The sequence below is a fragment of the Palaemon carinicauda genome, chromosome 6 (assembly GCF_036898095.1).
Source record: "Palaemon carinicauda isolate YSFRI2023 chromosome 6, ASM3689809v2, whole genome shotgun sequence".
In the NCBI taxonomy this organism is placed as follows: Eukaryota; Metazoa; Arthropoda; class Malacostraca; order Decapoda; family Palaemonidae; genus Palaemon; species Palaemon carinicauda.
In genome coordinates, this window is record NC_090730.1 from 117,564,400 (window position 1) to 117,576,524 (window position 12,125).

General features: G+C 31.6%; 1 protein-coding gene across 1 annotated transcript in view; it reads left to right on the forward strand.

Annotated features, from left to right (window-relative positions):
* The window catches only part of LOC137642178 (uncharacterized), a 497,631-nt gene extending 494,892 nt beyond the window's left edge, over nt 1–2,739 (forward strand). Inside the window, exon 7 of the mRNA XM_068374726.1 lies at nt 1,169–2,739. Within this exon, the coding sequence (XP_068230827.1) occupies nt 1,169–1,263 (95 nt within the window). The 3' untranslated portion in view covers nt 1,264–2,739. The remainder of the gene's footprint in view (nt 1–1,168) is intronic.
* The last annotated feature ends 9,386 nt before the right edge of the window (nt 2,740–12,125 follow it).

A 12,125-nucleotide genomic window follows, 5' to 3' on the forward strand; every position in this document is an offset into this window, starting at 1 on the left:
CTTTCTTCTTTGTAAGGGTAGAAGAGACTCTTTAGCTATGGTAAGCAGCTCTTCAAGGAGAAGGACACTACAAAATCCAACCATTGTTCTCTAATCTTGGGTAGTGCCATAGCCTCTATAGCATGGTCTTCCACTGTCTTGGGTTCCAGTTCTCTTGCTTGAGGGTACACTCGGGCACACTGTTCTATCTTATATCTTATTTCTCTTCCTCTTGTTTTGTTAAAAGTTTTTATAGTTTATAAAGTGATATTTATTTTAATGTTGATGCTCTTCTTAAAATATTTTATTTTTCCTTGTTCCCTTTCCTCACTGAGCTATTTTCCCTGTTGGAGCCCCTGGGGTTATAGCATCCTGCTTCTCCAACTAGGGTTGTAGCTTAGCAAGTAATAATGATAATAATAATAATACACACAAAAACACACACACACACACACACATATATATATATATATATATATATATATAGATAAATATATATATATAAACATATTAGTGTACGCAACCTGTCAAAACGAATTAAATATTTAGATTCAACCCTTCCCACTTCATCCACCAAATATGACGGTCGACTTGACCGGAAAACAAAAAAAAATATATATATATATATATATATATATATATATATATATATATAAAAATATATATATACATATATAAAGTATATATATATATATATATATATATATATATACATATATATATACTGTATATATATACATATATACAGTATATATATATATATATATATATATATATACATATATACAGTATATATATATATATATATATATATATATATATATATATATATATATATATATGTATATATGCGTGTGTGTGTGTGCGTTCGCGCGCAAATGTGTGGGTATTGATATTCGTGGTTCGTGTAAGTACGTTTATGTTTATTTTAGTTCCATACTGTACGAGTATCAGTCTGGATATTTTTACCTTTCATGTTATTTTTGCGATGGAAGACTTATCCATGACATCATTTATTTCATAAAGATAAAAAATTATGTCTTTAATATAAAAATGGGATTTTTTTTCTCCTAGAAGATAGTCATGAATGTATTACTGCTAGAATAAATGTCATATTGATCTATTATAATTAATATATGTTGATAGCAAACATAATACCAGTTGTCTGATAATTGATTTTTCTCTACAGGATCGACTTTCTCATCTTCCCGGGTATTGGATATATTCTCTACAATCTTCTCGGCTAATTTTTGGCTCATACTTTTAAATCTTGGAAATATATAATTACCGTAATTTCAGCACCATTGAATTTCTGAAATTATCCGTTATCAAGTGAAAAAAAATAGTTCTGAATCAAGAGTACAATATTCAGAATCAGTGCATAAAAACAACTAAGGAATTTTCTCCAATTATCTTGCAGAATGTTTAATGAATGTACTTTCTGAGAATATCCATAATTATTTCGTTTATTTTTACAAAGGTAAAATCGAAATACTGTTCATAACGATGTTTGGTTTCTTAACCACAGAGAACAGATCTCATATTAGATATTCTCTGGAGCTGATGCCAACCTGGAGGTTATTAAGTTTCACAGAACTCAAATCGAGATTAATGGTACAGAAATGTTCGCAACTAATATTAGTGCGGAGCTCTATCTATTCTCTCGTAGATGAATAACAATGGAAGAGAGAGAGAGAGAGAGAGAGAGAGAGAGAGAGAGAGAGAGAGAGAGAGAGAGAGAGAGAGAGAGAGAGAGAGAGCTATTTTTGTTTCCTTTCCATTAGAACAATGGTTTGACTGATTGAAGTAAACAAAAAATTGCAATATTTGTTTTTTCATGTCAACTTTATATTCAAAGCCTCTAAATAAAGATTGTTTTCAAGTCATTAATATGACAATTTGGCATTAAAAAAATGATGATTAGGACTTCAATAACAAGTCTTGATGATAAAAAATGGTATGTATGTATGCATGTATGTATGTATGTATGTATGTATGTACAAGTGTGTAAGTAATTCAGAAGATTAAATGCTATATATAAAAATAACTGTATAAAGTCTGTATGCAAGATAATTATCTATTTTTCCCTTTGTTGTGCCATAATACATATTGTATTACTGTAGAATCCCTCGTAATGTAAAAGCCGAAATAAGCACAATTTTCTCCTTCTAACTTTAAAAGAATAGTTTTGGTCGTATTCCGCCTCATACTACAGTAGAACAACAATAGCCTCCTCGTGTTATTACTCCACAAGTTAGCTCTGTGTCATCAGATTATACAAGGCTAAAATGAAGCATAAACCTGTGCGAGTTACATCTAGTCGCTATAGAGACGTTATGCGTTGGGCCAGGTTTATGCTCAGTTAGTGGCCCTTCATTGAACATTGGATATCTCATTATGGCCTCATTTAGGACTAGCCTCTTCAGTGAGTCTTCATATAGAGGCTTATGTCTCTTCATCTCCTAGTAACCGATCTTGTAGAAAATGTCGTGGTTTCGGTGCTAAATTCGAGGGTTTTGATGAAACATACTAAAATAAACACAAGTATATGACGCAGAACTCATTATCTGTTGTATACATATTTATATATTTGTATTATTTATCAGCGATCTAAAAAGATTACCCTTTTTCTGTTTTTGTTAGACATAAAACGTACACCTTAGCAGTGCCAAAACATATACAACGACCGATCAATACTCACTAACTTGTTATCCTCGTTAGGTTCTCATATGAATAAAATCATTCCACTAGATTTCGTTCCTTAATTTAGTTAAGTACATTACCATCAACGTCGATCATAAATTAAAGCCCTGGAAGAAGCATATATGAATCAGCAAGGAAAGGCCACATGTATTTTCTGAAACACTTTATGTTCTTAGTATAATTGTCCAGTAGGTTGAATTTCCTGCACTTTTTTTTTTTTTTTTTTTTTTTGGCAATAAGCATACGCTTCTCTTTTCACCCATTGAAATATTATTCAAAAGTATCTGTATATTACAAAAATAAAATAAGATTTTGACAATGATTATTAGATTTGCTTGTCCTTCTTGTTAGCTATAAGGTAACTAGATTTTATTTATAGTCAAGAATATATGTATAATCTTTGGAGTCAAGATTATCATTAAAGTTGATCTTTGTAAATACCGTCTGTTGATTTATCCTTGAAATTGTTAGCAAAATCTGGTAAATAAAATTCGTTGCACCAGAATAACTAATACGTCAAATCTGGGATAATCAATTTAATCCCCTTGAAAAGGTAAATTCATTTTAAAAACAGTTGCATATTGCTTCGTTTACCACATTGATAACAGGCCATAAAAAAAGCTGATTTCATTTACGAATAAGTCTGAATTTAGCCATACAAGCAGAACCTACTGTTCAGAAAAAAAGACGGCAATACCTGTTACTCATGAGTTGTTTTTCTATAATTCCTTCTATTATATTTCAAATGGGTAACAACAACAAACTTTGGTGACAATTATTTAGAATGAATGCGTATTCATTACTGTATGTAAGATTTATCCTGACATATATGTAATTATTTATGTTCCAAAACTGTATATTTTCCGAAGTAATTTAATAAAATTAGATGATAAAATATTTCTTGCCTTTTCACATCTAATTCATTATGTTCAAGATGATTTGTATTCGAATTTAAGGGATTCCATGGATAAGGATCTCGGTGGAGTTATATTTCGAAAGCCACTAATTTTTTTACTTACATCAAAAGTTCAGTGTGGCGTGAATGACTACTTTTTGAAGTTTCAGATAGTATAGTTACCTTCTATTCTCGAGGAAACCAAAAATCAAGAACGCCTACTACATTATAAATGAAACTAGAATATTAGTTTTGATATTGAATGTTAAGGATTTTTAAATAGAAATAACATCACATTGCTGCTCAAAATGCAAATGTAAGATATAAAGATAAAGTATGGATTTTGCTTAATTCAAAATCTAGAATTTCTTCATATAATTTCCCCCGACTGAAATCTGGTAAATATTCATAAATGTAATCGAAACTTTTATATAGTAAAATTTTAACTTATTCTCTATTTTTACAAATTTTTTAATCATTGCAATGATACTGATATGTCACTTTGAGTGCTAATGTGTTTCTCTTTGAAATCATTCCCATCAGAAATTTTTCTATAATCTTGACAATTTTCATGACAAAATATTGATTCATTTTTTTTATTCACTAACTTCAGTAAATATTCTATTCTCAACTAAACTTTCGAGTTCTAATGGAATTCTTTTATATTTTCACGCAATACATGACTTAATTCTTTGGCTTTTCTTGTTGAATGCAAAGCCTTCTCTTTTTATATTGAATACCTTATCTTATTTGTTGCTTTCAAAGCGAAAACATTTCAAATACTTAATTTAACAGCTAGTTTCTCTCACATACTGAACAATTTTAAATGATTTCCCTGTCTCTAGAATAAGGTGTTCTATCATGTACTTGTTTATTTATTAACATGTTTAAGGAATAATATAAATTGATTTTTTTTAAATGATTCTTGCTCAGCCTGCCATTCGCAAAAGAAAACCCTTCAAATCTATGTTATTTAAGTTCAAATTGAAATGGTCTCAGTCGGCACATGAGATAATAAAAGTTTAACACTTCCATATTGGGGAATTCCCCGATCATATATCTCATAATTATAATCTATGCTTTTTTACCAGACTATAATGTCGGATAAAGTGAAGTTAGCTTATCCCTTAAGTAGATAATCTTGTGACGTCTAATGCCTCTTTTTTCTGATTACCAAGTAGGAAGATTGAAATGTTAATTACAAATACATTTCACTGTACATGGATCCTAGTATACTGATACAAACTATGCATTTTCATTTAGGTAATATGTACGTAAAGCTAGGTAATATTCTTTCCACATACAAGTTATGAAAACACTCTTACCAATTTAATTTGTTGACATATCGTCCTCTTCCTATATTCTTTCGCTCACTCGCGTTTTCCCCAGAATTCTTTTGATTTTCCACAAAGTCGCTGCAAACTACACAGTTTAACTAATTTGCATAACTGAGTAAGGTACCCGAGGGCGAATGAAAAGTTGTTTATCTTATCAGATAATTTTCTAGCCCTTTGATAGCAGATTTTTAGGAGCGAAGCTTCAAGGTTACAGGACACACAAAAACATTCAGGCTTTGAGAGGAATACGTCTTAAAATTGGTGAAGGAAAGAACAATGTATCTCAAATAAAAGAGAGAGGAATAAAACAATTCAAGAATCAACTAATAGGTAAAAAAATGTGATCTGTAAAAACGTACGGGAGAAATAAAAACCAAAGTGTATTTTTATGTCAAATTATGAGAATTAATTATCTAAAGACGTTAAAACCCCAAGTTTGAGTATAGATTTATGTAACTCATATACACATGATATTTATTAAGTAGTATCATTAGTTTCCTTTGCTTAATCCTAATTGCTATTCAGAACAAGTGTTTTCCTTTGATATACGGTAATTATAATATGACTAACAAATTCTTCTATTTAGCATTGATGAAAAAAAAAAAAGTCAATATATCCCAAAACTGATGAATAATTCATACAGGAAATTACTTTGTTGATATATCATTGATCTTATTATTGAATTAATGAATAGACTTTTAAAAATATTCCCTTCTGATCCTATTATTAGGCTTAAATTAAATTAGGAAATGAAAGCTCCGAATAAAAAGATTTTTATTCGTGTTAATGATATCGCCCTACATTACTCGCTAAAAGATTCCAACCTCATTTCCAGACCCCTGGCTTATTTATGAAGTTCAATATACAAATCAGGAACCTTCCATTTGGGTTGTTCAAGTTCTCCAATACCACTATTCAAATAGATGTGAAAAAGACAATGAGGAATAATGGAGGTTTACTTTAAGTCTATGAATAGATTTCTTCCTTATTGTTTTGCTGGCTTCTTTTCTTATTTGACTCGGTTTGATCCAGATATATACCAAAAAAAAATATATATATATATTTTCTTGAACTGCAGTTCACCTGCCTGCAACAGGAACATTGATGAGGTATGGTGTTAGTTTTAGATGACAATGGGATTATTGATTGCTGTAGTTTATAGCTTTTATTGAATGGTAATTCACTGATATAGTATCAAGTAACAATGGAGAAGAGGAAAATAGAAAGAGAGAGAGAGAGAGAGAGAGAGAGAGAGAGAGAGAGAGAGAGAGAGAGAGAGAGAGAGAGAGAGAGAGAGAGAGAGAGAGAGAGAGAGAGAGAGAGAGTCACAGACTTATTTTCTGATCTTGGAAAATCAGGTGTAGTCACAACATCCCATTATTTAACAATGCATTCAAATTTTCTTGCACTGTTTTTTTCAAAATTAACCCTTTTCTTTGAAATGTACTTTCTCTTCACTCTCAACACAAGTTATGAAACTGCCTGACAGAAAGGAGAGAAGAATGAAAAGGAGGATAACTAAGTATTCAATCGATAAGATCGTTAAGTTCCTCACCCACTGTAGACCTTTATAATACAATGGAGAGAAACTCTTTGTTTGGCAATATCCTACTGAAACTGTTTAATTTTGCTTCTCCGTTCGTTTTCAGTTTTTTATTCATATGGGAGCAAGACCAGTATGGACAGTTATGGAAATTTTCTATTACAATTACGGAGGAGTTTCATTAATTTTTTTTTCTAACATATTTCTTCCGAAAAGATGGTTCAGACACAAAATATAGCGAAGTATTGTGTTGTCTATCACAAAGGTGATTGATGTTTGAAGAAAGCTGAAAAAGGTAAATTTCCTGCAAGAAATAAACACGCAGAAAAAAATAGCTGGATAGACTATGATGATATTCACATGTACACAAACAGCAGTGATTGAATGAAAAGAAAATCAACTCTAAACGATTTTTGTGTTTACTTCATAATCATGAAAAACACAACTATCGCTCACAGACAGAAAAGCTCAATGGAATATGAAACTAGAAAGTTAAACGTTGCAGAAGTAATCAAGGGTCCAAACAATTACGTGTTTAGATTTCTCAAAGAATGATAGGTAAACATTTAACCAAATTATCCTTGAATCGAAGCTAATTACGCTATTGCAGAGCTAAAGGTATTCGGCATAATTCTTTTGAGAAAATAAACTATTTCAACAAGACATAGATGCATATAAATGTATCTGTATCAAAAAGAATTAGATACAATATATAAATCTAACTCTAATCCCAAGTAAAAGGAAGCTTGAAGTCCACTTTCGTTAAAAGTTCGCTATAAAAACACGACTGATATAAAAAAAAAAAAAAAAAAAAAAACCGTGACATCAATTTGAACCAAAATTTTACAAAGTTTGATTATGTAACAGAAATCAACAAACACGTAAAAAGGTCACAATTCCGACTCAGACATAAACGAAATGACACATTATCAACTCTATGTTTACTTAATCATAAAGTAATGAACTCGTTCATTACATTCCTTGGTCACAAACACACATACATCAGGGGTGCTTCCAAGCACATGAACTATTGACATATTCAAAACTTAAATAAAAAATCATGTATGTATCTCTTGCACTAAGGACTTCTAAATCATTAACTGTTATATACACGTGAGCATATGACAGGACAGCAGTCCAATAGGTGCGTTGCTTCTCCTACACCCATCACTACTGTCTTCCATAACCTTGAATATCCTGGATATAAAGACCACTTTCTTTTCTATAACTCTTTCACATCAAAAGGCGACTCTTTAGACTTATTCCTTACCTTTATCATTTATTATATCTGAAATATATACTCTTCCCGTCGTCTTGATGTTGTCCATTATTTCATATCATATCATATATGAATTTGATAAAAGACAAAAAAAAAACATAGGGCTCAATATACATTTGTTTTGTGTGATTTGAATGTTAAAGTAGGTCAAAAGAAGAGAGGTGAATCAGCAATAGATAAAATTGGAGTAGGTACAATTCATGACAGAGGACACATGCTTGTAGAATTTGCTGAAAGAAACAATCCTAAAATCATGGATACCTTATAAAAAAGTAGCATAGAAAATGGACATGACGAGGCCCAAATGGAGATATGAAAATTAAATAGACTTTATTCTCAGCGAAAAAAAAAAAAAGTTAATTTACTTAAAGATCTAAGTCTAAAATGTTGCATTCAAACGATCATAGAATGATGCGAAGTAAAATTTGTTTATATCTAAGGAAAAAACAAAAAACTAATTTTAAGAGAGAAAATAAAGACTCCTGTGATAATGGAAAAATTTGGTGAGTTTAATTTAACAATACAAAATAATTACTCCCAGCTACATGATGAAACAGAAGCAAATAAAGAAGAAATGAACAGGAATTAAATTTTTTTATTGGAACCAGCGCAATAGATGGGTGGAAAAGACCCTAAACCATATAAAAGAAAACAACCAGAATAGACAAAGAAACCTTATAAAGGAAAGATTGAAAATGAGGACAAAATCTTTGAGAGATGAAATAGAATTAGCAGAACTATCCAAAACAACAAACAAACTAAAAACCCAAAACATACGTAAACACAGTCAGACCAAAATTGAAGAAACACTAAAGAAAGGAAGAAGCATCAAAATGATGTAAAGACGACTTGGAACAGGGCGCCAATAGATATTTACTTTAAAGGATGAAAACAGGAATATTTTCAACAATAGAAATGGATTGATAAGAATTTGAGAAATAACTCTGCCAATAGATATAATGAAACACCTGAGACTGTACATAAGTAACAATAGAAGTAGAGAAAGCATTAAAGGGCACGAAAAGAGGCAAAGCAGCAGGAGAATTTTGCCTAACAATAATTGTTAGGCCATCTATTATTTAGTCAATTATTGATTTAATAATAGATGGAGATGTTTTCATACTAGTAAAACTCGTTGAATTTTGCACAAAATGGCTGTTAGAATACTTCAGCTTGGAAAAACTCTACCATTACACTAATTCATAAGAAAAGAAGACAGAAACGACATGGGAAATTTACCGACTAATAAGATTAATCTCAGTAATATATAAAATGTTTACAAAGATCATATCTAGCTGAATAGAAAGACAGCCAGACTTGAATCAACCGAGAGAGCAGGCAGTGACAAAACTATTTATTGGCAGTGAACTCCCAAATAGATCCTGTGAAAGATTATAAAAGAAAGGAAATTAAGGCGGTGTTGAGTATGTACAGAATAGAGAGATAAATTACTGCTTGTCTGTAAAAGTATTTTCCCATAGTATTTATGTGAAATAAAAAAAAACTGTTAATGAACGATTGGCTGGTTTGCTGTTGAGGCGGGTCTCATACCGAGCTTTTTCTTGTTTTTTGTTTTTGTTTTAATACTGCGCTATGTTTTACAAAACAGCCCGAGGAAAGAGTGTACTTTGCTTTCAAAAAGGAAGTAATTAAGAAATAAACATTTTATGTGATTATAAAAAGGTTGGGGAAGGAAATCAGCCTTTATTGGGGTGTGGAATTGTTGAAGGTTACGGATGTAACAGTAATGCCTGGATATAGTGAGAAGGTACTATAGAGAATTCAGGAGTGTGGATAGTTTTCACAATAAACGGGTCCGTTATTTCGATCCATTCAAAATTTTTTTTTAAAATCACAGTTGTTCGGAATTTACTGAAAACTTAGAGAATAGTCCTACCTTATCACATATTAGAACTATGAAATATTGAAAAATATCCCGAAGCCACAAAAATTTTTGAGAATTGTGTGAGTCCTTCCCCCTGGCCAATATTTCCCATGACCCTCATCTGATATTCTTTAAGAGGGCTCGTCGCCTTTAATCATTAAGTTACGGGCTTTTCAATTTAAGAAATCAGAAAGCAATTAAGCATAATCCCAGGTTGTTTGTGGTTACACTCGTTGATATTCCTCCTTGACGTTTTCCATTTGTTTTTAGCTAAAGCTTAGTTTAATGCCATGGAAAATCCATTTTATGAATGACATGAACTTAACGATATTTCTTAGGGAATGTATGAGTTATTATTATGAGTAAGGACTCCTGGGTGACTAAAAAAGTCTTTTTAAAAACTGCAATCTCGGCAATGTGAAGTAACCTATGTGACGATGGCAACTTGTCACATACAATTTACTTTGGATATTTGCATCGTCAGCGCCAGTCAAAAAAATTTCTGACGAAAGGATGCTTTCTTTTTTTTGGAGTTAAGAACTAGTAACTCCGATACATGCAACCTACTAATCATTCACTCCCAATAAGTAGATCGACTGGTACCATTTCTACACATATATGACATTAATTCACAAGAAGATTGGGAGTAACAGCTAAATTGTAAGCATAGATGAGGGCAAGTTTGAAAAATAAAAATAAGAATATGGGTATCACGCCAATTTCTACTGAGTGTTAAGTTGGATTACCCAGAAAACACAAGAGACATTTTATTCAATCGTCTTTGCGTTAAACATACATACATATACCAAGGCACTTCCCCCAATTTTGGGGGGTAGCCGACATCAACAAATGAAAAAAAAAAACAAAAAAGGGGACCCCTACTCTCTACGTTCCTCCAGCCTAACAAGGGACTCGACAAAACATAAATACCTAAAACTATCATAGTTTTTTGTGTTGAAAGGAATACATTAACATCAAGGAAAATGTTACTCAGCATATATATATATATATATATATATATATATATATATATATATATATATATATAGATAGATAGATAGATAGATAGATATATAGATATATATATATATATATATATATATATATGTGTGTGTGTGTGTGTGTCCAAAGGAGAACATATAGTACTATAAATTCTGTCTGGCTTTGCATAGAATATTTATAAGAATTCCACTAGAAGAATCATACATAGAATGAAAAATTGCATTACATATGCCATACTTGATACCAAAGTTTAGTTTCTTATTTTTTTCTTTGTCTTATTCCTCTACGTTTCGAAAATCATTATTATGGCTTGTCTCCAGCAGTATGAGTCAAGGAAATTATACACTTATTACGGTTATTTACACATATCTTTTGGACATGACCTCATGCAGTTGAAGCATTCTTAAGCTGGTCTCTATATTCGTCAAACGCTTTCCCTTATATAACTGGATTTAATCACAGACCATTTCAATATTGTATATCAATAAACCCTGTTATTACCAGACTAATTGATAGCATAATTTTCATTACCAAGAAAACAAATACACTGCTATGCTGTGCATATATTAATACATTTGTCATGCTACCCTGTTTTCTTATCCAATTCATCATCCTCATCTCCTACGCCAATAGACGCGAAGGTTCATCGGTTAGATTTCCCAAGTCATCTCACTCTTGAGCTTTTAAATCAATACTTCTCCTACTTCCCGATTCATAATCTTCAGACATGTAGGCCTGGGTCTTCCAACTCTTTTAATGCCTTTTGGAGATCAGTTGAAAGTTTAGTGAAGTAATCTTTCTTGGGAAGTGCGAAGAGCATCCCGAAAAAATCTCGTTTTACTCCTCACCATGATTTCACACACACACATGGCACTCGAGTAATCTCTCTTATAGTTTCCTTTCTAATCCTGTCCTGTCATTTAATTCCAAATATTCTTTTGACGGCTTATTCTCAAATCTAAAAAATGTATTGGATATTGTTTTGTTGTCATAATGCGACTCATGTCCATATACTAACACCGATCTCACTAAACTGATATATAGCCTGATTTTTGTATGTAATTTTCGGCGATTTGATTTCCAAATTTTACTTAACCTAGCCATTCTCTGATATGTTTTTTTCAATCTTTCATTAAACTCCAATTCTAAAGACCCTGTATTAGAGATCATAGTTCCTAAATATTCAAATAATTCAACCTCATTAATCATTTCTGCTTCCAATGATATTTCATCTTCCATCTCATATTCCGTTCTCATGATCTCTGTCTTTCTCTATCTATCTTGAGCCCAACCTCGTGTGATATTTCATGCATTCTAGTAAAAAAGCTTCGCTAGACCTGTGACATTTTGCTAATAAGGAGAGCATCATCAGCATACTCTAGGTCAGCTAATTTCCTGTTACAAATCCCGTGCAATCCTTCTCCACCATTCCCAACTGTTTCTAAGCATTACAAAATCCACGAGAAGGATAAACAACATTCCTTTGGAGTACTCCACTGTTC